This window comes from Oncorhynchus nerka, linkage group LG22, assembly GCF_034236695.1.
Source record: "Oncorhynchus nerka isolate Pitt River linkage group LG22, Oner_Uvic_2.0, whole genome shotgun sequence".
In the NCBI taxonomy this organism is placed as follows: domain Eukaryota; kingdom Metazoa; phylum Chordata; class Actinopteri; order Salmoniformes; family Salmonidae; genus Oncorhynchus; species Oncorhynchus nerka.
In genome coordinates, this window is record NC_088417.1 from 104,538,562 (window position 1) to 104,565,187 (window position 26,626).

The 26,626-nt window shown below is 43.7% G+C and overlaps 1 protein-coding gene across 1 annotated transcript in view; it reads left to right on the top strand.

Annotated features, from left to right (window-relative positions):
• The window catches only part of LOC115126250 (ephrin type-A receptor 5), a 241,084-nt gene that overhangs the window by 119,504 nt on the left and 94,954 nt on the right, over window positions 1-26,626 (top strand). The window contains exons 6-8 of the mRNA XM_065007686.1: window positions 21,935-22,059; window positions 23,623-23,782; window positions 26,121-26,223. Coding sequence (XP_064863758.1) covers window positions 21,935-22,059; window positions 23,623-23,782; window positions 26,121-26,223 — 388 coding nt within the window. The remainder of the gene's footprint in view (window positions 1-21,934; window positions 22,060-23,622; window positions 23,783-26,120; window positions 26,224-26,626) is intronic.

Genomic DNA, 26,626 nt, shown 5'->3' on the forward strand with positions numbered 1-26,626 from the left:
GTGGACCAGTCATAGTCAGTACATTCATCTCCAGATAGCTAGGTGGACCAGTCATAGTCAGTACATTCATATTCAGATAGCTAAGTGGACCAGTCATATACAGTACATTCATCTCCAGATAGCTAGGTGGACCAGTCATAGTCAGTACATTCATCTCAGATAGCTAGGTGGACCAGTCATAGTCAGTACATTCATCTACAGATAGCTAGGTGGACCAGTCATAGTCAGTACATTCATCTCCAGATAGCTAGGTGGACCAGTCATAGTCAGTACATTCATCTCCAGATAGCTAGGTGGACCAGTCATAGTCAGTACATTCATCTCCAGATAGCTAGGTGGACCAGTCATAGTCAGTACATTCATCTCCAGATAGCTAGGTGGACCAGTCATAGTCAGTACATTCATCTCCAGATAGCTAGGTGGACCAGTCATAGTCAATACATTCATATTCAGATAGCTAGGTGGACCAGTCATAGTCAGTACATTCATCTTCAGATAGCTAGGTGGACCAGTCATAGTCAGTACATTCATCAGATAGCTAGGTGGACCAGTCATAGTCAGTACATTCATCTCCAGATAGCTAGGTGGACCAGTCATAGTCAGTACATTCATCTCCAGATAGCTAGGTGGACCAGTCATAGTCAGTACATTCATCTCCAGATAGCTAGGTGGACCAGTCATAGTCAATACATTCATATTCAGATAGCTAGGTGGACCAGTCATAGTCAGTACATTCATCTTCAGATAGCTAGGTGGACCAGTCATAGTCAGTACATTCATATTCAGATAGCTAAGTGGACCAGTCATAGTCAGTACATTCATATTCAGATAGCTAGGTGGACCAGTCATAGTCAGTACATTCATCTCCAGATAGCTAGGTGGACCAGTCATAGTCAGTACATTCATATTCAGATAGCTAGGTGGACCAGTCATAGTCAGTACATTCATCTCCAGATAGCTAGGTGGACCAGTCATAGTCAGTACATTCATCTCCAGATAGCTAGGTGGACCAGTCATAGTCAGTACATTCATCTCCAGATAGCTAGGTGGACCAGTCATAGTCAGTACATTCAGATAGTCAGCACATACTTCCTCAAAACAGAAGTGATCTGCAAAGTACGTGAAACGACTAGTCACATGTTTTATTTACAGTGCCTTCAGAATATATTCACACCCCTTGACAACTTCCACATGTGGTTGTGTTACAGCCTGAATTTAAAATGGATTACATTGAGATGTTGTGTCACTGGCCTACTCACACTACGCAATAATGTCAAAGTGGAATTATGTTTTTAGAAAATGTTTACAAATTAGTGGAAAATAAATAGCTGAAATGTTTTGAGTCAATAAGTATTCAACGTCTTTGTTATATCAAGCCTAAATAAGTTCAGGAGTAAAAATGTACTTAACAAGTCACATAATAAGTTGCATGGACTCCATTTGGGTGCAATAATAGTGTTTAATATGATTTTTAAATGACTACTCCACAAATACAATTATCTCAATCGAGCAGTGAATTTCAAACACAACGACCAGGGAGGTTTTCCAATGCCTCACAAAGAAGGGCACCTATTGGTGATGGGTACAAAAAAAAGCAGACATTGAACATCCATTTGATCATGTTGAAGTTATTAATTACACTTTGGATGGTGTATCAATACACCCAGTCACTACAAAGATACAGGCATCCTTCCCAACTCAGTTGCTGGAGAGGAAGGAAACTGCTCAGGGATTTCACCATAAGGACAATGGTGACTTTAAAATAGTTACAGAGTTTAATGGCTGTGATAAGAGAAAACTGAGGATGGATCAACAACATTTTAGTTACTCCACAATATTTACATAAATTACACAGTGAAATAAAGGAAGCCTGTACAGAGTAGAATATTCCAAAATATGCATCCCGTTAGCAATAAGGCACAAATGTAAAACTGCAAAAAATGTGGCAAAGACATTAACTTTAAGTACTGAATACAAAGTGTTATATTTGGGACAAATCCAACACAACACATCACTGAGTACCACTCTTCATATTTTCAAGCATGGTGGCGACTACATCATGTGATGGGTATGCTTGTCATCGGCAAGGACTGGGGAGTTTTATAGGATAAAAATAAATGGAATAGAGCTAAGCACAGGCAAAATCCTATAGGAAAACCTGGTTCAGTCTGCTTTCCAACAGTCACTGGGAGAGAAATGCACCTTTCAGCAGGACAATAACATAAAACACAAGATCAATTCTACACTGGAGTTGCTTACCAAGACGACATTAAATGTTCCCGAGTGGCCTAGTTACAGTTTTGACTTAAATTGGCTTGAAAATCTACAGCCAAGCTGGACCATGGCTGTCTGGCAATGATTAACAACCAACTTGATAGAGCTTGACACATTGTTTTAAGAATAATGGGCAAATATTGTATAATCCAGGTGTGCAAAGCTCTTAGAGACTCACCCAGAAAGACTCACAGCTATAATGACTCTTAGATACGTACCCAGAAAGACTCACAGCTGTAATGACTCTTAGAGATTTGCCCAGAAAGACTCACAGCTGTAATGACTCTTAGAGACTTACCCAGAAAGACGCACAGCTGTAATGACTCTTAGATACGTACCCAGAAAGACTCACAGCTGTAATGACTCTTAGATACGTACCCAGAAAGACTCACAGCTGTAATGACTCTTAGATACGTACCCAGAAAGACTCACAGCTGTAATGACTCATAGAGACTTACCCAGAAAGACTCACAGCTATAATGACTCTTAGATACGTACCCAGAAAGACTCACAGCTGTAATGACTCTTAGAGATTTGCCCAGAAAGACTCACAGCTGTAATGACTCTTAGAGACTTACCCAGAAAGACTCACAGCTGTAATGACTCTTAGATACGTACCCAGAAAGACTCACAGCTGTAATGACTCTTAGAGACTTACCCAGAAAGACTCACAGCTGTAATGAGTCTTAGAGACTTACCCAGAAAGACTCACAGCTGTAATGACTCTTAGATACGTACCCAGAAAGACTCCCAGCTGTAATGACTCTTAGAGATTTACCCAGAAAGACTCACAGCTGCAATGACTCTTAGAGACTTACCCAGAAAGACTCACAGCTGTAATGACTCTTAGATACGTACCCAGAAAGACTCACAGCTGTAATGACTCTTAGATATGTACCCAGAAAGACTCACAGCTGTAATCAAATCAAATCAAATCAAATGTATTTATATAGCCCTTTGTACATCAGCTGATAACTCAAAGTGCTGTACAGAAACCCAGCCTAAAACCCCAAACAGCAAACAATGCAGGTGTAAAAGCACGGTGGCTAGGAAAAACTCCCTAGAAAGGCCAAAACCTAGGAAGAAACCTAGAGAGGAACCAGGCTATGTGGGGTGGCCAGTCCTCTTCTGGCTGTGCCGGGTAGAGATTATAACAGAACATGACCAAGATGTTCAAATGTTCATAAATGACCAGCATGGTCGAATAATAATAAGGCAGAACAGTTGAAACTGGAGCAGCAGCACAGTCAGGTGGACTGGGGACAGCAAGGAGTCATCATGTCAGGTAGTCCTGGGGCACGGTCCTAGGGCTCAGGTCCTCCGAGAGAGAGAAAGAAAGAGAGAATTAGAGAGAGCATATGTGGGGTGGCCAGTCCTCTTCTGGCTGTGCCGGGTGGAGATTATAACAGAACGTGGCCAAGATGTTCAAATGTTCATAAATGACCAGCATGGTTGAATAATAGTAAGGCAGAACAGTTGAAACTGGAGCAGCAGCATGGCCAGGTGGACTGGGGACAGCAAGGAGTCATCATGTCAGGTAGTCCTGGGACATGGTCCTAGGGCCCAGGCCAGTTGAAACTGGAGCAGCAGCATGGCCAGGTGGACTGGGGACAGCAAGGAGTCATCATGTCAGGTAGTCCTGGGGCATGGTCCTAGGGCTCAGGTCCTCCGAGAGAGAGAAAGAAAGAGAGAAGGAGAGAATTAGAGAACGCACACTTAGATTCACACAGGACACCGAATAGGACAGGAGAAGTACTCCAGATATAACAAACTGACCCTAGCCCCCGACACATAAACTACTGCAGCATAAATACTGGAGGCTGAGACAGGAGGGGTCAGGAGACACTGTGGCCCCATCCAAGGACACCCCCGGACAGGGCCAAACAGGAAGGATATAACCCCACCCACTTTGCCAAAGCACAGCCCCCACACCACTAGAGGGATATCTTCAACCACCAACTTACCATCCTGAGACAAGGCCGAGTATAGCCCACAAAGATCTCCGCCACGGCACAACCCAAGGGGGGGCGCCAACCCAGACAGGCTGACCACAACAGTGAACCCCCCAGGGACGGCATGAGAGAGCCCCAGTAAGCCAGTGACTCAGCCCCCGTAACAGGGTTAGAGGCAGAGAATCCCAGTGGAAAGAGGGCAACCGCCCAGGCAGAGACAGCAAGGGCGGTTCGTTGCTCCAGAGCCTTTCCGTTCACCTTCCCACTCCTGGGCCAGACTACACTCAATCATATGACCCACTGAAGAGATGAGTCTTCAGTAAAGACTTAAAGGTTGAGACCGAGTTTGCGTCTCTGATATGGGTAGGCAGACCGTTCCATAAAAATGGAGCTCTATAGGAGAAAGCCCTGCCTCCAGCTGTTTGCTTAGAAATTCTAGGGACAATTAGGAGGCCTGCGTCTTGTGACCGTAGCGTACGTGTAGGTATGTACGGCAGGACCAAATCAGAGAGATAGGTAGGAGCAAGCCCATGTAATGCTTTGTAGGTTAGCAGTAAAACCTTGAAATCAGCCCTTGCTTTGACAGGAAGCCAGTGTAGAGAGGCTAGCACTGGAGTAATATGATCAAATTTTTTGGTTCTAGTCAGGATTCTAGCAGCCGTATTTAGCACTAACTGAAGTTTATTTAGTGCTTTATCCAGGTAGCCGGAAAATAGAGCATTGCAGTAGTCTAACCTAGAAGTGACAAAAGCATGGATTAATTTTTCTGCATCATTTTTGGACAGAAAGTTTCTGATTTTTGCAATGTTACGTAGATGGAAAAAAGCTGTCCTCGAAATGGTCTTGATATGTTCTTCAAAAGAGAGATCAGGGTCCAGAGTAACGCCGAGGTCCTTCACAGTTTTATTTGAGACGACTGTACAACCATTAAGATTAATTGTCAGATTCAACAGAAGATCTCTTTGTTTCTTGGGACCTAGAACAAGCATCTCTGTTTTGTCCGAGTTTAATAGTAGAAAGTTTGCAGCCATCCACTTCCTTATGTCTGAAACACATGCTTCTAGCGAGGGCAATTTTGGGGCTTCACCATGTTTCATTGAAATGTACAGCTGTGTGTCATCCGCATAGCAGTGAAAGTTTACATTATGTTTTCGAATAACATCCCCAAGAGGTAAAATATATAGTGAAAACAATAGTGGTCCTAAAACAGAACCTTGAGGAACACCGAAATTTACAGTTGATTTGTCAGAGGACAAACCATTCACAGAGACAAACTGATATCTTTCCGACAGATAAGATCTAAACCAGGCCAGAACATGTCCGTGTAGACCAATTTGGGTTTCCAATCTCTCCAAAAGAATGTGGTGATCGATGGTATCAAAAGCAGCACTAAGGTCTAGGAGCACGAGGACAGATGCAGAGCCTCGGTCCGATGCCATTAAAATGTCATTTACCACCTTCACAAGTGCCGTCTCAGTGCTATGATGGGGTCTAAAACCAGACTGAAGCATTTCGTATACATTGTTTATCTTCAGGAAGGCAGTGAGTTGCTGCGCAACAGCCTTCTCTAAAATTTTTGAGAGGAATGGAAGATTCGATATAGGCCGATAGTTTTTATATTTTCTGGGTCAAGGTTTGGCTTTTTCAAGAGAGGCTTTATTACTGCCACTTTTAGTGAGTTTGGTACACATCCAGTGGATAGAGAGCCGTTTATTATGTTCAACATAGGAGGGCCAAGCACAGGAAGCAGCTCTTTCAGTAGTTTAGTTGGAATAGGGTCCAGTATGCAGCTTGAAGGTTTAGAGGCCATGATTATTTTCATCATTGTGTCAAGAGATATAGTACTAAAAGACTTGAGCGTCTCTCTTGATCCTAGGTCCTGGCAGAGTTGTGCAGACTCAGGACAACTGAGGTTTGGAGGAATACGCAGGTTTAAAGAGGAGTCCGTAATTTGCTTTCTAATAATCATAATCTTTTCCTCAAAGAAGTTCATGAATTTATCACTGCTAAAGTGAAAGTCATCCTCTCTTGGGGAATGCTGCTTTTTAGTTAGCTTTGCGACAGTATCAAAAAGGAATTTCGGATTGTTCTTATTTTCCTCAATTAAGTTAGAAAAATAGGATGATCGAGCAGCAGTAAGGGCTCTTCGGTACTGCACGGTACCGTCCTTCCAAGCTAGTCGGAAGACTTCCAGTTTGGTGTGGCGCCATTTCCGTTCCAATTTTCTGGAAGCTTGCTTCAGAGCTCGGGTACTTTCTGTGTACCAGGGAGCTAGTTTCTTATGAAACATTTTTTTAGTTTTTAGGGGTGCAACTGCATCTAGGGTATTGCGCAAGGTTAAATTGAGATCCTCAGTTAGGTGGTTAACGGATTTTTGTCCTCTGGCGTCCTTGGGTAGGCAGAGGGAGTCTGGAAGGGCATCAAGGAATCTTTGTGTTGTCTGTGAATTTATAGCACGACTTTTGATGTTCCTTGGTTGGGGTCTGAGCAGATTATTTGTTGCAATTGCAAACGTAATAAAATGGTGGTCCGATAGTCCAGGATTATGAGGAAAAACATTAAAATCCACAACATTTATTCCATGGGACAAAACTAGGTCCAGCGTATGACTGTGACAGTGAGTGGGTCCAGAGACATGTTGGACAAAACCCACTGAGTCGATGATGGCTCCGAAAGCCTTTTGGAGTGGGTCTGGGGACTTTTCCATGTGAATATTAAAGTCACCAAAGATTAAAATATTATCTGCAATGACTACAAGGTCCGATAGGAAAGCAGGGAACTCAGTGAGGCCTGTAAACAGTAGCTATAAAAAGTGATTGAGTAGGCTGCATAGATTTCATGACTAGAAGCTCAAAAGACGAAAACGTCATTTTTTTTTTTTGTAAATTGAAATTTGCTATCGTAAATGTTAGCAACACCTCCGCCTTTGCGGGATGCACGGGGGATATGGTCACTAGTGTAACCAGGAGGAGAGGCCTCATTTAACACAGTAAATTCATCAGGCTTAAACCATGTTTCAGTCAGGCCAATCACATCAAGATTATGATCAGTGATTAGTTCATTGACTATAATTGCCTTTGAAGTAAGGGATCTAACATTAAGTAGCCCTAATGACTCTTAGAGACAAACCCAGAAAGACTCGCAGCTGTAATGACTCTTAGAGACAAACCCAGAAAGACTCGCAGCTGTAATGACTCTTAGAGACAAACCCAGAAAGACTCGCAGCTGTAATGACTCTTAGAGACAAACCCAGAAAGACTCACAGCTGTAATGACTCTTAGAGACAAACCCAGAAAGACTCGCAGCTGTAATGACTCTTAGAGACAAACCCAGAAAGACTCGCAGCTGTAATCGCTGCCAAAGGTGATTCAAACATCTATTGACTCAGGTGGTTGAATACTAATCTAAAATCTAATCAAGATGTAAAAAGAAAATAAAAGAGTACAACTAAACCAATCTGTAACCCAACAAAATGTGGAAAAAGTCAAGGGGTGTGAATGCTTCCTGAAGGCACTGTAATAGTCTGTGGCTAAAATGCTGCAGCACACGACAGGTGTCTGTGAGAGTGGGAAGGTGCAGCACACGACAGGTGTCTGTGAGAGTGGGAAGGTGCAGCACACGACAGGTGTCTGTGAGAGTGGGAAGGTGCAGCACACGACAGGTGTCTGTGAGAGTGGGAAGGTGCAGCACACGACAGGTGTCTGTGAGAGTGGGAAGGTGCAGCACACGACAGGTGTCTGTGAGAGTGGGAAGGTGCAGCACACGACTAGGTGTCTGTGAGAGTGGAAGGTGCAGCACACGACAGGTGTCTGTGAGAGTGGGAAGGTGCAGCACACGACAGGTGTCTGTGAGAGTGGGAAGGTGCAGCACACGACAGGTGTCTGTGAGAGTGGGAGGGTGCAGCACACGACAGGTGTCTGTGAGAGTGGGAAGGTGCAGCACACGACAGGTGTCTGTGAGAGTGGGAAGGTGCAGCACACGACAGGTGTCTGTGAGAGTGGGAAGGTGCAGCACACGACAGGTGTCTGTGAGAGTGGGAAGGTGCAGCACACGACAGGTGTCTGTGAGAGTGGGAAGGTGCAGCACACGACAGGTGTCTGTGAGAGTGGGAGGGTGCAGCACACGACAGGTGTCTGTGAGAGTGGGAAGGTGCAGCACACGACAGGTGTCTGTGAGAGTGGGAAGGTGCAGCACACGACAGGTGTCTGTGAGAGTGGGAAGGTGCAGCACACGACAGGTGTCTGTGAGAGTGGGAAGGTGCAGCACACGACAGGTGTCTGTGAGAGTGGGAAGGTGCAGCACACGACAGGTGTCTGTGAGAGTGGGAAGGTGCAGCACACGACAGGTGTCTGTGAGAGTGGGAAGGTGCAGCACACGACAGGTGTCTGTGAGAGTGGAAGGTGCAGCACACGACAGGTGTCTGTGAGAGTGGGAAGGTGCAGCACACGACAGGTGTCTGTGAGAGTGGGAGGGTGCAGCACACGACAGGTGTCTGTGAGAGTGGGAGGGTGCAGCACACGACAGGTGTCTGTGAGAGTGGGAAGGTGCAGCACACGACAGGTGTCTGTGAGAGTGGGAAGGTGCAGCACATGACAGGTGTCTGTGAGAGTGGGAAGGTGCAGCACACGACAGGTGTCTGTGAGAGTGGGAAGGTGCAGCACACGACAGGTGTCTGTGAGAGTGGGAGGGTGCAGCACACGACAGGTGTCTGTGAGAGTGGGAAGGTGCAGCACACGACAGGTGTCTGTGAGAGTGGGAAGGTGCAGCACACGACAGGTGTCTGTGAGAGTGGGAAGGTGCAGCACACGACAGGTGTCTGTGAGAGTGGGAAGGTGCAGCACACGACAGGTGTCTGTGAGAGTGGGAAGGTGCAGCACAGAAGGAGTATATATATATATATATGTGTGAGTATTGCAATACAGGCACTTGGAACATTGCGTTTAAACATTCAAATGAATTGGATATAACGACCCAACACATACTTGAGAAATCTACAGATGAAACCCTGAAGACTGACACACCTGAATTAGTAAAAACAAATCATGATGTCATTGTATGAGCTTATTACCCAGGTGCCCTAGCTGGCCTGATACAGCAAATCATGGTGTCATTGTATGAGCTTATAGGTGACCTAGCTGGCCTGATACAGCAAATCATGGTGTTATTGTATGAGCTTATTACCCAGGTGCCCTAGCTGGCCTGATACAGCAAATCATGGTGTCATTGTATGAGCTTATTACCCAGGTGCCCTAGCTGGCCTGATACAGCAAATCATGGTGTTAGTGTATGAGCTTATTACCCAGGTGCCCTAACTGGCCTGATACAGCAAATCATGGTGTCATTGTATGAGCTTATTACCCAGGTGCCCTAGCTGGCCTGATACAGCAAATCATGGTGTCATTGTATGAGCTTATAGGTGACCTAGCTGGCCTGATACAGCACATCATGGTGTTATTGTATGAGCTTATTACCCAGGTGCCCTAACTGGCCTGATACAGCAAATCATGGTGTTATTGTATGAGCTTATTACAGGTGCCTTGGCCTGATACAGCAAATCATGGTGTCATTGTATGAGCTTATAGGTGACCTAGCTGGCCTGATACAGCAAATCATGGTGTTATTGTATGAGCTTATTACCCAGGTGCCCTAACTGGCCTGATACAGCAAATCATGGTGTTATTGTATGAGCTTATTACCCAGGTGCCCTAGCTGGCCTGATACAGCAAATCATGGTGTCATTGTATGAGCTTATTACCCAGGTGCCCTAGCTGGCCTGATACAGCAAATCATGATGTTATTGTATGAGCTTATTACCCAGGTGCCCTAGCTGGCCTGATACAGCAAATCATGGTGTTAGTGTATGAGCTTATTATCCAGGTGCCCTAGCTGGCCTGATACAGCAAATCATGGTGTCATTGTATGAGCTTATTACCCAGGTGCCCTAGCTGGCCTGATACAGCAAATCATGATGTTATTGTATGAGCTTATTACCCAGGTGCCCTAACTGGCCTGATACAGCAAATCATGTCTGGGCATCAGTGGCGGTCAGTGATAAGATAAGGGAGGACCCCAAAAAAAACTGTTTTCTTTATGAGCATGACCTTATTTCTATTAAAGCATATTGGGATGATTGTTATTCTTATTCCATTCACCCAGTTAAATGTAACATTGATAGGTTTAGGCTACTACATGATACTCTAATTTCCTCTGTACCCATCATGAGGTTGCTACAACCTAGCCTATGAATGAAAGTTTATAACGTAGGTGCACAGTTCGAGATTATTTTTTGTAATCGAGGTGACAAACATCGACATTCTATACTTCCTTGCACACTTTTGCCTGCATCTAGCTGATCTGGGGTGTAATCATTAGTCCAACAGTTGTAAATGAGAGTTTCTATTAGACAAATTCAGGTATGTTTATCTCCGTTTCGTTCCGTTAAGACATTTTTTTTCAACAGAATCGATGGAATGAATACACCCCCGATCACACTCAAACACAGTGCACTTTCATAGCAGCCACGTTGTGTTCCACATACACAGCATGATCCCTTTTGATACTTGTATCTATAAATATTCTCCTCTCACCTTTTCCCTTATCTTGTGGGCACATCACCTGTCTGTAACCAGGCAAAATAACCTCTTGAAACCAAACCTTCATATCATAACCCCTAACCACTTCACACATCCTACATTGTTGTCACCATATTAACGTTATAGTCAACATAGCTACCAGAACTACAGTGTACAGTGAGAAAGCAGTTTAGCAGTCACACCAGAGGGCCAAGGTGGCAACAAGTTAATAAAACCAAACGCTTACCTTGTCTTGGAAGAGTTCCAGTGTTGGATAGACATAGCCAGTTAGCTAATATAGCATCCCTCTCTGTTGGATAGCCATAGCCAGCTAGCTAACATAGCATCCCTCTCTGTTGGATAGACATAGCCAGTTAGCTAACATAGCATCCCTCTCTGTTGGATAGACATAGCCAGCTAGCTAACATAGCATCCCTATCTGTTGGATAGCCAGCTAGCTAACATAGCATCCCTCTCTTTTTGAGCCAGGTGTTTGAGTATGCTAAACTAGCTAGCTGCATTCGCTAGCTAAGTAAGTGGGGAAGAAATACAACTAAATATCTCTCTCTCTCTCTCTTTCTTGCTTCCCATTCATTTTTTAAAGAAATTTGTTCAAAATTGTTCAACTGTTGTCTTTCTCTCTCTTTGAGTCAACTACTCACCACATTTTATGTCCTGCAGTGCAATCTAGCTATAGCTTACGCTTTCAGTACTAGATTCATTTTCTGGTCCTTTGATTGGGTGCACAACATGTCAGTTCATGCTGCAAGAGCTCAGATATGTTGGAGCCCGTCCTCCGGAAGTTGTCATAATTACTGTGTAGGTCTATGGAAAGGGGTGAGAACCACGAGCCTCTGGGTTTTGTATTGAAGTCAATGTACCCAGAGGAGGACAGAAGAAGCTAGATGTTATTCGGCTACAGCATGATGCTCTTGAGGCTACTGTAGACCTTTTTATGCAAAACAATGTGTTTTAATCAATAATTTGACGACGTTAATATATTTAGTATACAGTTGAAGTACATTGAAATACATTTAAACTTAGTTTTTCACAATTCCTGACATTTAATCCTAGTAAAAATGTCCTGTCTTCGGTTAGTTAGGATCACCACTTTATTTTAAGAATGTGAAATGTCAGAATAATAGTAGAGAGAATGATTTATTTCAACTTTTTTTTCATTCTTCACATTCCGAGTGGGTGAGATGTTTACATACACTCAATTAGTATTTGGTAGCGTTGCCTTTAAATAGCTAAACTTGGGTCAAATGTTTCTGGGTAGCCTTCCACTAGCTTTCCACAATAAGTTGGGTGAATTTTATCCCATTCCTTCTGACAGAGCTGGTGTAACTGAGTCCGGTTTGTAGACCTCCTTGCTTGCACACGCTTTTTCAGTTCTACTCACACATTTTCTATAGGATTGAGGGCAGGGTTTTGTGATGGCCACTCCAATACCTTGACTTTGTTGTCCTTAAGCCATTTTGCCACAACTTTGGAAGTATGCTTGGGGTCATTGTCCATTTGGAAGATCCATTTGCGACCAAGCTTTAACTTCCTGACTGATGTCTTGAGATGTTGCTTCAATATATCTACATCATTTTACTCCTCATGATGCCATCTATTTTGTGAAGTGCACCAGTCCCTCCTGCAGCAAAGCACCCCCACAATATGATGCTGCCACCCCCGTGCTTCACGGTTGGGATGGTGTTCTTCGGCTTGCAAGCCTCCCCCTTTTTCCTCCAAACATAACGATGGTCATTTTTGCCAAACAGTTCTATTTTTGTTTCATCAGACCAGATGATATTTCTCCAAAAAGTACGATCTTTGTCCCCATGTGCAGTTGCAAACCGTAGTCTGTCTTTTTTTATGGCGGTTTTGGAGCAGTGGCTTCTTCCTTTCTGAGTAGCCTTTTAAGTTCTGTTGAGTTAGGACTCGTTTTACTGTGGATATAGATACTTTTGTACCTGTTTCCTCCAGCATTTTCATAAGGTCCTTTGCTGTTCTGGGATTGATTTGTACTTTTCACAACAAAGTACATTCATCTCTAGGAGACAGAACGCGTCTTCTTCCTGAGCGGTATGACGGCTGCGTGGTCCCATGGTGTTTATACTTGCGTACTATTGTTTGTACAGATGAACGTGGTACTTTCAGGAGTTTGGAAATTGCTCTCAAGGATGAACCAGACTTGTGGAGGTCTACAATTTTCTTTCTGAGGTCTTGGCTAATATCTTTTGATTTTCACATGATGTCAAGCAAAGAGGCACCGAGTTTGAAGGTAGGCCTTGAAATACATCCACAGGTACACCTCCAATTGTCTCAAATTATGTAATTTAGCCTATCAGAACATTCTAAAGCCATGACATCATTTTCTGGAATTTTCCAAGCTGTTTAACGGCACAGTCAACTTAGTGTATGTAAACTTCTGACCCACTGGAAATGTGATACAGTGAATTATAAGTGAAATAATCTGTCAGTAAACAATTGTTGGAAAAATGACTTGTGTCATGCACAAAGTAGAAGTCCTAACCAACTTGCCAAAACTATAGTTTGTTAACAAGAAATTTGTGGAGTGGTTTAAAAACAAGTATGTAAACAATGTATTTCTCTATCTAAAAATTATTACGCTATTACGCTATTTTATCTTTATGAAACTCACTGATGAGGGCTACACTGCTTGGCATCTCTCTCTCTCTCTCTCTCTCTCTCTCTTGCTCTCTCTCTCTGCTCTCTCTCTCTTTCTCTCTCTCTTTCTCTCTCTCTCTTTCTCTCTCTCTGCTCTCTCTCTTGCTCTCTCTCTGCTCTCTCTTGCTCTCTCTCTGCTCTCTCTCTCTCTCTCTCTCTCTCTCTCTCTGCTCTCTCTCTTGCTCTCTCTCTGCTCTCTCTCTTGCTCTCTCTCTGCTCTCTCTCTTGCTCTCTCTTGCTCTCTCTCTTGCTCTCTCTCTGCTCTCTCTTGCTCTCTCTCTTGCTCTCTCTCTTGCTCTCTCTCTTGCTCTCTCTCGCTTGCTCTCTCTCTGCTCTCTCTCTTGCTCTCTCTCTTGCTCTCTCTCTTGCTCTCTCTCTGCTCTCTCTCTTGCTCTCTCTTGCTCTCTCTCTGCTCTCTCTTGCTCTCTCTCTTTCTCTCTCTTGCTCTCTCTTGCTCTCTCTCTGCTCTCTCTCTGCTCTCTCTCTTGCTCTCTCTCTTGCTCTCTCTCTGCTCTCTCTCTCTTGCTCTCTCTCTTGCTCTCTCTCTTGCTCTCTGCTTTTGCTTCCAATACACAGTTCAGAACCCTTTCCCCTTACACCGTGTCAACACATCCTAATCTGAAGAACGTGGGTGCCATGCCAACACATCCCTGTACCCTTTCAGAGGATATGACTTGCCAACTCACAACACATCCCTATCAGAGGCAAGGTGTAATGAACCAGTGTGTGATCACACTCTCTATGACATAGTTCCTTCCTGTTGCCATGGTCGCCATGGCACCAAGGTGTTCTGTCTGCTAATGAACGTAGAATAAAGTGATCCAGCCAGGAACCAGGAACTGAAGATGTCAAAGAGTTTCATACTCTGAGTTTTATGTACAAGTACATTCTGAAAGTATTCAGACCCCTTCACTTGTTCCTCATTGTGTTACGTTACAGCCTTATTCTAAAATGGATTAAATACATGTTTTTCTCATCAATCTACACACGGTACCCCATAAATACCTTTTTTACAAAAGTATTCAGACCCTTTGCTATACGAGTCGAAATTGTGCTCAAGTGCATCCTGTTTCTATTGATCATCATTGAGATGTTTCTACAACTTGATAATTGGTACGTTCAGTTGATTGTACATAATTTGGAAAGGCACACAACAGTTGACAATGCATATCAGGGCTAAAACCAAGCCATGAGGTCGAAGGAATTGTCTGTAGATCTCCGAGACAGGATTGTGTCGAAGCACAGATCTGGGGAAGGGTACCAAAACATGTCTGCAGTATTGAAGGTTCCCAAGAACACAGTGGCTTCCATCATTATTAAATGTAAGACGTTTGGAACCATTGAGACTGTTCCTAGAGATGGTCGCCAGGCCAAACTGAGCAATCGGGGGAGAAGGGCATTGGCCAGGGAGGTTACCAAGAACCCGACAGAGCTCTAGAGTTCCTCTGTGGAGATGAGATAAATGGAAGATGATTGGAACCACCAGGACTCTTCCTAGAGCTGTCCGACCTGTCAAACTGAAAATCGGGGGAGAAGGGCCTTTGTCAAGGAGGTGACCAAGAACCAGGTGGTCACTGACAGAGCTCCAGAGTTCCTCTGTGAAGATGTTAGAACCTTCCGGAAGGACAACCATCTCTGCAGCACTCCACCAATCTGCCCTTTATGGTAGAGTGGCCAGACGGAAGCCATCCCTACGGTGAAGCATGGTGGATGCAGCACGCCGAGGAACTTGAAGCTTTTGACCCTATCAACGTTGGCCCCGCTGATGTGGATGGGGGTGTGCTCCCTCTTCTGTCTCCTGTAGTCCACGATCAGCTCCTGCGTTTTGTTGAAATTGGAGGGAGAGGTAATTATCTTGGCACCACTCTAACCAGGGCTCTAACCACCTCCCTGTGGGCCGTCTTGTCACTGTTGGTAGTCAGGCCTACTACTGTTGTGTCATCAGCAAACTCCCATATCTACTGGGTGAAATTCCACAGTGTGCCATCACAGCAGCAAGATTTGTGACCTGTTGCCACGAGAAAAGGGCTTTATTGTCATGGGAAACGTGTTAACATTGCCAAAGCAAGTGAGGTAGATAATATATAAAGTGAAATAAACAATAAAGATTAACAGTAAACATTACACATACAGAAGTTGCAAAACAATAAAGACATTACAAATGTAATATTATATATATACAGTGTTTTAACAATGTACAAATGGTTAAAGGACACAAGATAAAATAAATAAGCATAAATATGGGTTGTATTTACAATGGTGTTTGTTCTTCACTGGTTGCCCTCTGTCTCTATCTCCCTTTCTCTGTCTATATCTCTGTTTTTATCTCCCTCTGTCTGTATCTCCATTTCTGTCTCTCTCTCTCTCCCTCTCTTTCCCTATTTTCTCATGCCCTCTCTCCCATTTCTCCCCCATGCCTCGAGAATGGAGAGCTAAGGATACTGTTTCAGGCTTTTAAGATAGGATTGATTATAGTTTAGTCTGGACAGAAAGAAGGGATACAGTTTCTCTGGATGGAAGAAAGAAAAAAAGAAACAGATTTATTTTCTCCTTTGTTTTAGGTGAACCTATTGAAATGTAAACGCTGTACAGTTGCAGCAAAGCTATCAAGTTGGTACCTCGGGGATCGTTTCAGTATTACTTAAAAGCTCTTTATCTCACCGTTCCACTTGGACACTTCCACTGAGGAGCACAGAGCTCTCATTTCCTCTAGATGGATGTCTGCTCTGAAATGTGTAATGGATCGAGAAGATACTGTCTTTTGTCTTTTTTATTTGTGTGAAAAGCTTTTGCAGTGTCAAAATAGAGAATGAAACCAGAGTACAACAATATTTGAATTGTAGATTGTCCTCAAGAAAATACCATTTTAAATATATGAAAATTAGACATTTGCAAAGCAGAAATTGTTGTGAACTAGCCTGTCACTTAAGTCATTTAAGGATGTCTTTACTAAAACAAACTTTTAACCAGATGGGACAGGGAACTGCATTATATAGGCACTGTAGATGGTATAGGGTGCTATTTCAGAGGGGACAGGGCACTGTAGAGGGTATAGGGTGCTATTTCAGAGGGGACAGGGCACTGCAGTATATAGGAACTGTAGAGGGTATAGGGTGCTATTTCAGATGGGGACAGGGCACTGTAGAGGGTATAGGGTGCTATTTCAGAGGGGACAGGGCACTGCAGTATATAGGCACTGTAGAGGGTATAGGGTGCTATTTCAGAGGGGACAGGGAACTGCAGTATATAGGCACTGTAGAGGGTATAGGGTGCTATTTCAGAGGGGACAGGGCACTGTAGAGGGTATAGGGTGCTATTTCAGAGGGGACAGGGCACTGCAGTATATAGGAACTGTAGAGGGTATAGGGTGCTATTTCAGATGGGGACAGGGCACTGTAGAGGGTATAGGGTGCTATTTCAGAGGGGACAGGGCACTGCAGTATATAGGCACTGTAGAGGGTATAGGGTGCTATTTCAGAGGGGACAGGGCACTGCAGTATATAGGCACTGTAGAAGGTATAGGGTGCTATTTCAGAGGGGACAGGGGACTGTAGAGGGTATAGGCACTGTAGAGGGTATAGGGTGCTATTTCAGATGGGGACAGGGCACTGTAGAGGGTATAGGGTGCTATTTCAGAGAGGACAGGGCACTGTAGAGGGTATAGGGTGCTATTTCAGAGGGGACAGGGCACTGTAGAGGGTATAGGGTGCTATTTCAGAGGGGACAGGACACTGCAGTATATAGGCACTGTAGAGGGTATAGGGTGCTATTTCAGATGGGGACAGGGCCCTATGGAACACTATTCCCTATATAGTGCACTACTTTAGACCAGAGCCCTATGGAACCCTATTCCCTATATAGTGCACTACTTTAGACAAGAGACCTATGGAACCCTATTCCCTATATCAAATCAAATCAAATGTATTTATATAGCCCTTCGTACATCAGCTGATATCTCAAAGTGCTGTACAGAAACCCAGCCTAAAACCCCAAACAGCAAACAATGCAGGTGTAAAAGCACGTGCACTACTTTAGATCAGGGCACTAGTGTGCACTACATAGTGAATAATGTGCCTTTTGGGATGCATTCCAAAGGTTTTCAACACAATATTAAAGTAATGCTGAGCAGAGGTGGGACCAAGCTACTATTATTCAAGTCAAAAGCAAGTCTCAAGTCACAAGGTCCAAGTCGCAAGTCGAGTCCCAAATAGAGCGTGTCGAGTCTTGAGTCAAGTCCAAATCATTCTAAGAGTTGTGTCAGATCGAGTTGTGTCAGATCGAGTAAAGATAGTATCTCTACATGTAATGACTGTGTATTTATTGCGGATACCAGAAAACCCTTTTCATTATTTTGATTATGTAAAAATTAATTTTTAAAACAAATTCCCAATCCAAGCTTCATAAATAAATGATCGTTTTTCAAGCACTTTCATATTGTCGCTTGATGTCACATTGCTGGTTATCAATGGAAACAGTTCAATTTCTTGATCACCACATATTTATTATGGTGATCCACCTTTCACTACATTTTGACATTTGCACTACACCTGATCCTATAGCTGTCAATGATTTGTATATGCACTAGATGACATACAGGGGGCGCTGTGTCAAAGCCCCCCATTTGTATGTGTTTTACGTGGTCACTAATATAGATGTAAATGAAGCATGTCCAATGCACACTAATGATGATGACTGGTCAGTGGTCAGCAGTCAAGACTGCTTCATTTTAGATTTGAAATATTTTTTTGACAATAATTTGGTCCAGTACTGTAGGCCTATTGGTCCAGTACCGTAGGCCTATTGGTCCAGTACTGTAGGCCTATTGGTCCAGTACCGTAGGCCTATTGGTCCAGTACCGTAGGCCTATTGGTCCAGTACCGTAGGCCTATTGGTCCAGTTCTGTAGGCCTATTGGTCCAGTACTGTAGGCCTATTGGTCCAGTACTGTAGGCCTATTGGTCCAGTACTGTAGGCCTATTGGTCCAGTACTGTAGGCCTATTGGTCCAGTACTGTAGGCCTATGTTAGAAACAAGATCAAATAGGCAAAGGTATAAATATAACATACTAATTTTCTGAAAACAATGCCTTGAAAAAGTATTCAGATTACAGGTTACAGCCTATTCTAAAATGTATTACATCGTTGTTTTATCATCAAAAAGCACAATACCCCATAATGACAAAGCGAAAATAGATTAACTAGAAAATGTTGCTAATTTGTTAAAAATAAAAAAACATCACATTTATATAAGTATTCAGACCCTTTACTCAGTACTTTGTTGAAGCACATTTGGCGGTGTCTGGTTCCCAATCAGAGACAGCTGTTTATCGTTGTCTCTGATTGGGGATCATATTTAGGTTTCCATTTTCCTCATTTGTGTTGTGAGATCTTGATGTTTAGTTGCTGTACTAATTTGTGTAACTTCACGTTTCGTTCGTTGGTTTTGTTGTTTTTAAGTGTTGCATTGTTAAAAGAGAATGTAACCATACCACGCTGCGCCTTGGTCTCACTCATACGACGATCGTGACAGAAGATCCACCAAAAATGGACCAAGCAGCGTGTTCAGGAAGAGTGGACTTGGGAGGAGACCCCGGATGGAGCAGGACCCTGGACGCAGGCCGGGGAGTATCGCTGTCCTAAGGAGGAGATAGAGGCAGCGAAAGAGGAACGGCGATGATACGAGGAGATAGCTCAACGGAGCAAGCATGAGAGACAACCCTAAGGAATGGAGCCAGTCAGGGAGTCGAGTGAGAGGTTCAAGATTCCGGCATTGAGAGCGCTGCAGAGCAGGTGTGCTGAGGTGCGTGTCATCAGCCTGGTGCCACCTGTACCGGTCCCACGCATCAGGTCTCCAGTGCGCCTTCACAGCCCAGTGCGTCCTGTGCTAGCTTCCTGCACTTGCCGGGCTGGAGTGAGCATCCAGCCAGGAAGGGTTGTGCTAGTTCTGCGGTATAGACCTCCAGTGCGCCTCCACAGTCCAGTACGTCCTCTGCCTCCTCTCCGCACTCATCAGCCCGGTACCACCAGTGCCGGCACCACGCATCAGGCCTCCAGTGCGCCTCCACAGTCCAGAGCTTCAGATGACAGTTTCCAGTCCAGAGCTTCCGGCGACGGTTCCCAGTTCAGAGCTTCCGGCGACAGTTCCCAGTCCAGAGCTTCCGGCGACAGTTCCCAGTCCAGAGCTTCCGGCGACAGTTCCCAGTCCAGAGCTTCCGGCAACAGTTCCCAGTCCAGAGCTTCCGGCGACAGTACCCAGTCCAGAGCGTCTGGCGACAGTACCCAGTCCAGAGCGTCTGGCGACAGTACCCAGTCCAGAGCGTCCGGTGACAGTACCCAGTCCAGAGCGTCTGGCGACAGTTCCCAGTCCAGAGCTTCCGGCGACAGTTCCCAGTCCAGAGCTTCCGGTGACGGTCCACAGTCCGGAACCTCCAACGACGGTCCCCAGTCAGGGGCCTCCAGCGACGAGCTGCAGTCTAGAGTCTTCAGCCACAGAAGCGCAAGGAGGGGGGGCTGCTTCCAGAACCGGAGCCGCCACCGAGGGTAGATGCCCACCCAGACCCTCCCCTATAGGTTCAGGTTTGCGGCCGGGAGTCCGCACCTTTGGGGGGGGGGGAATACTGTCACGCCCTGACCTTAGATATCTCTGCTTTTCTATATATTTTGGTTAGGTCAGGGTGTGACTAGGGTGGGTACGTCGTTGTCCTGTTAGAAGGTGAACCTTCGCCCCAGTCGGAGGTCCTGAGCGCTCTGGAGCAGGTTTTCACCAAGGATCTCTCATCTTTCCCTCTATCCTGACTAGTCTCCCAGTCCCTGCCGCTGAAAAACATCCCCACAGTATGATGCTGCCACCACCATGCTTCACCGTAGGGATGATGCCAGGTTTCCTCCAGATGTGACGCTTGGCAAGGATGCCAAAGACTTCAATCAGAACAGAAAATCTTGTTCCTCGTGGTCTGAGAGTCTTCGGGTGCGTTTTGACAACTCCAAGTGGGCTGTCATGTGTCGTTTACTGAAGAGTGGCTTATGTCTGGCCACTCTACCATAAAGGCCTGATTGGTGGAGTGCTGCAGAGATTGTTGTCCTTCTGGAAGGTTCTCTCATCTCCACAGAGGAACTCTAGAGCTCTGTCGGGTTCTTGGTAACCTCCCTGGCCAATGCCCTTCTCCCCCGATTGCTCAGTTTGGCCTGGCGACCATCTCTAGGAACAGTCTCAATGGTTCCAAACGTCTTACATTTTAGATTGATGGAAGCCAATGTGTTCTTGGGGACCTTCAATGCTGCAGAAATGTTTTGGTACCCTTCCCCAGATCTGTGCATCGACACAATCCTGTCTCAGAGCTCTACGGACAATTTAACTTTAAAATAAAATAACAAAATAACTTTATTTTTGCTCTGACATGCACTGTCAACTGTGGGACCTTTATATAGACAGGTGTGTGTCTTTCCAAAGCCTGTCCAATCAATTGAATTTACCACAGGTGGTCAAATCAAGATGTAGAAACATCTCAAGGATGATCAATGGAAGCAGGATGCACCTGAGCTCAATTTCTAGTCTCATAGCAAAGGGTATTTCTGTTTTTTAAATTTAATAAATATCCAAACCTGTTTTCGCTTTGTCATTATGGTGTATTGTGTGTAGAATGCTCATGTTTTAAAATCCATTTTATAATAAGGTTGTAACATAACAAAATGTGGAAAAAGGTGAAGGGGTCTGAATACTTTCCGAAGGCTCTGTATGTAGCCAGTGAAACTTTGTATGAAAAATATGTATTTTTCCCATTCAGTTTCATACTTGCAATGCCCCACAACCTTCTTCACTTTGATAACCACTGTGTTAGCTCACTCGACCTGTGTTGATTGACAGTTTGCTGGTCCAATCAGAGGGAGGAGTATGCATTTCACTTTCAAATCTGCATGTTTTTTTGTTTTTTTTTGCAATTGTAATCTTAACTGCGGCAACTGTCTCTGGCTGCGTGGAGAGCAATCCACGTAGACTCTGTGCCACAAAATGAGTGACAAAACATTACGAAACCTGGCCAGATAATTTCAAGTCATCATCGGTGTCTAGTCGAGTCCTGAGTTTCGGGGCTCCAAGTCCAAGTTAAGTCTGAAGTTATTTTATTTTCTATCAAGTCAAGTCATCATGTCATGTGACTGGAGTCCACACCTCTGGTTCTAAGCTTCTACTAATGATATACTGTGTATACATTATGGAGAGGAAATGTAATCAATATAGGATAGTAGTTTGTCATTAGTGAAGGCTTCTTAGCCTTTGCCTGATCTCTGTGTACATTACTACAATGTGTGTCGTCCAGACCATTGTGTCTGTGTTTGCGACCTGTATTGTTTAGTGTTCAGTGAGAATAGTGTCTGAGATGTTGCTACGCTGTGTGTATGTGTGTGTGTGTGCTTTAGAAATACATTTGATTGATTGGTTTCTCTTTGTTCCTCTGCTTTAGCCCCGTCTCCTGTGAGTGTGGTGCGGAAAGGGAATTCTGGGAAGAACAGTATCTCTGTGTCGTGGCAGGAGCCAGACAGACCCAACGGGATAATCCTGGAGTACGAGATCAAATACTTTGAGAAGGTACAACTAACTCTCAAACGCACAACCACAAACAATCAGCAACTACCCACAACTTCCTACAATTATATATAGCTACCTACATACTACAACCTCACAAAACTACCTAGAATTACCAATACCTACAATTACCTGCAGCTACCTACCTACATACTACAACCTCACCAAATGCATGCTTTTCAACCGTTCGCTGCCTGCACCCACACGCCCGACTAGCTTCACCACCCTGGATGGTTCCGACCTAGAATATGTGGACATCTATAAGTACCTAGGTGTCTGGCTAGACTGTAAACTCTCCTTCCAGACTCATATCAAACATCTCCAATCTAAAATCAAATCTGGACTCGGCTTTCTATTCCGCAACAAAGCCTCCTTCACTCACGCCGCCAAACTTACCCTAGTAAAACTGACTATCCTACCGATCCTCGACTTCAGCGATGTCATCTACAAAATAGCTTCCAACACTCTACTCAGCAAACTGGATACAGTTTATCCCAGTGCCATCCGTTTTATAACTAAAGCACCTTATACCACCCACCACTGCGACCTGTATGCTCTAGTCGGCTGGCCCTCGCTACATATTCGTCGCCAGACCCACTGGCTCCAGGTCATCTACAAGTCCATGCTAGGTAACGCTCCGCCTTATCTCAGTTCACTGGTCACGATGGTAACACCCACCCGTAGCACTCGCTCCAGCAGGTGTATCTCACTGATCATCCCTAAAGCCAACACCTAATTTGGCCGCCTTTCCTTCCAGTTCTCTGCTGCCTGTGTCTGGAACGAATTGCAAAAATCGCTGAAGTTGGAGACTTTTATCTCCCTCACCAACTTCAAACATCTGCTTATCTGAGCAGCTAACCGATCGCTTCAGCTGTACATAGTCTATTGGTAAATAGCCCACCCATTTTTACCTACCTCATCCCCACAGTTTTTATACTGTTTTTATTTATTTACTTTTCTGCTCTTTTGCACACCAATATCTCTACCTGTACATGACCATCTGATCATTTATCACTTCAGTGTTAATCTGCAAAATTGTAACTATTCGCCTACCTCCTCATGCCTTTTGCACACATTGTATATAGACTCCCCTTTTTTTTCTACTGTGTTAATGACTTGTTAATTGTTCACTCCATGTGTAACTCTGTGTTGTCTGTTCACACTGCTATGCTTTATCTTGGCCAGGTCGCAGTTGCAAATGAGAACTTGTTCTCAACTAGCCTACCTGGTTAAATAAAGGTGTTCTCAACTAGCCTACCTGGTTAAATAAAGGTGTTCTCAACTAGCCTACCTGGTTAAATAAAGGTGAAATAAAAAAAGTAAAAAAATACCTAGAATTACCAATACCTACAATTACCTACAATTACTTACAACTACCTCGAACTAACTACAACTACCTCCAATTACCTGCAGCTACCTACCTACATACTACAACCTCACAAAACTACCTAGAATTACCTGCAGCTACCTACCTACATACTACAACCTCACAAAGGTAGCAGGTAGCCTAGTGGTGAGCACACACACACATTCATCCTTGTGGCTTTCTCTGGGCTTCTCTCCTAGGACCAGGAAACCAGCTACACCATCATCAAGTGCAAGGAAACAGAAATCGTAGCTGACGGGCTGAAGCCATCATCAGTCTACATTTTCCAGATCAGAGCCAGAACATCAGCCGGGTACGGAGGATTCAGCCGACGCTTCGAGTTTGAGACCAGCCCCTACTGTAAGTCATGCATTTATATAGATAATACACACATGCTGTGTAAAGCCTTGATCTGTGTAAAGCCTTGATATGTGTAAAGCCTTGTTCTGTGTAAAGCCTTGATCTGTGTAAAGCTTTGTTCTGTGTAAAGCCTTGATCTGTGTAAAGCCTTGATCTGTGTAAAGCCTTGATATGTGTAAAGCCTTGATATGTGTAAAGCTTTGTTCTGTGTAAAGCCTTGTTCTGTGTAAAGCCTTGATCTGTGTAAAGCCTTGATCTGTGTAAAGCCTTGATCTGTGTAAATCCTTGTTCTGTGTAAAGCCTTGATCTGTGTAAATCCTTGTTCTGTGTAAAGCCTTGATCTGTGTAAAGCCTCCCCGGAAAATATATTGCATGATTACACCAGGCATATAGGTCTGTTTAGTATTGGACCTATATAGACTGTTTAGTATAGGACCTATAGACTGTTTAGTATAGGACCTATATAGACTGTTTAGTATAGGAATTATATAGACTGTTTAGTATAGGACCTATATACTGTTTAGTATAGGACCTATAGACTGTTTAGTATAGGACCTATATATACTGTTTAGTATAGGACCTATAGACTGTTTAGTATAGGACCTATATAGACTATTTAGTATAGGTCCTATATAGACTGTTTAGTATAGGACCTATAGACTGTTTAGTATAGGACCTATAGACTGTTTAGTATAGGACCTATATAGACTGTTTAGTATAGGACCTATAGACTGTTTAGTATAGGACCTATATATATACTGTTTAGTATAGGACCTATAGACTGTTTAGTATAGGACCTATATAGACTGTTTAGTATAGGACCTATATAGACTGTTTAGTATAGGACCTATAGACTGTTTAGTATAGGACCTATAGACTGTTTAGTATAGGACCTATATAGACTGTTTAGTATAGGACCTATAGACTGTTTAGTATAGGTCTTATATAGACTGTTTAGTATAGGTCTTATATAGACTGTTTAGTATAGGACCTATAGACTGTTTAGTATAGGACCTATAGACTGTTTAGTATAGGTCTTATATAGACTGTTTAGTATAGGTCTTATATAGACTGTTTAGTATAGGTCTTATATAGACTGTTTAGTATAGGTCTTATATAGACTGTTTAGTATAGGACCTATAGACTGTTTAGTATAGGACCTATAGACTGTTTAGTATAGGACCTATAGACTGTTTAGTATAGGTCTTATATAGACTGTTTAGTATAGGTCTTATATAGACTGTTTAGTATAGGACCTATAGACTGTTTAGTATAGGACCTATAGACTGTTTAGTATAGGACCTATATAGACTGTTTAGTATAGGAATTATATAGACTGTTTAGTATAGGACCTATATACTGTTTAGTATAGGACCTATAGACTGTTTAGTATAGGACCTATATAGACTGTTTAGTATAGGTCCTATATAGACTGTTTAGTATAGGTCTTATATAGACTGTTTAGTATAGGTCTTATATAGACTGTTTAGTATAGGTCTTATATAGACTGTTTAGTATAGGACCTATAGACTGTTTAGTATAGGACCTATAGACTGTTTAGTATAGGTCTTATATAGACTGTTTAGTATAGGTCTTATATAGACTGTTTAGTATAGGTCTTATATAGACTGTTTAGTATAGGACCTATATAGACTGTTTAGTATAGGTCTTATATAGACTGTTTAGTATAGGTCTTATATAGACTGTTTAGTATAGGACCTATAGACTGTTTAGTATAGGACCTATAGACTGTTTAGTATAGGACCTATAGACTGTTTAGTATAGGACCTATATAGACTGTTTAGTATAGGTCCTATATAGACTGTTTAGTATAGGTCCTATATAGACTGTTTAGTATAGGTCTTATATAGACTGTTTAGTATAGGACCTATATAGACTGTTTAGTATAGGACCTATATAGACTGTTTAGTATAGGTCCTATATAGACTGTTTAGTATAGGTCTTATATAGACTGTTTAGTATAGGTCTTATATAGACTGTTTAGTATAGGACCTATAGACTGGTTAGTATAGGACCTATAGACTGTTTAGTATAGGACCTATATAGACTGTTTAGTATAGGTCCTATATAGACTGTTTAGTATAGGTCCTATATAGACTGTTTAGTATAGGTCTTATATAGACTGTTTAGTATAGGACCTATATAGACTGTTTAGTATAGGTCCTATATAGACTGTTTAGTATAGGTCTTATATAGACTGTTTAGTATAGGACCTATAGACTGTTTAGTTTTGGACGTACCTAGACTGTTTACTGTAGGACCTCCATAGACTGTAATGTGTCAGCCTCCCCACTAACAGTCTGCCATACCCCAGCAGTAGCTGCATCCAGTGACCGGTCTCAGTTCCCCATCGTCGCTGTGGCCATCACTGTAGGGGTTATTCTACTGGCCCTGGTGACTGGCTTACTGCTTAGTGGAAGGTAAGATATCTCTTTCACCCTGGCTGTGTCCCTGTCTTTGTCCCCTGCATTGTCCCTGTCTCTGTCCCTGTCTGTATCCCTGTCTCTGTCCCCTGCATTGTCCCTGTCTGTGTCCCCTGCCTTGTCCCTGTTTGTGTCCCTGTCTCTACCCCCGGCCTTGTCCCTGTCTCTGTCTCCTGCTTGTCCCTGTCTGTATCCCTGTCTCTGTCCCCTGCCTTGTCCCTGTCTCCTGCCTGTCCCTGTCTGTATCCCTGTCTCTGTCCCCTGCCTTGTCCCTGTCTCTGTCCCCTGCCTTGTCCCTGTCTCTGTCCCCTGCCTTGTCCCTGTCTCTGTCCCCTGCCTTGTTCCTGTCTCTGTCCCCTGCCTTGTCCCTGTCTCCTGCCTGTCCCTGTCTGTATCCCTT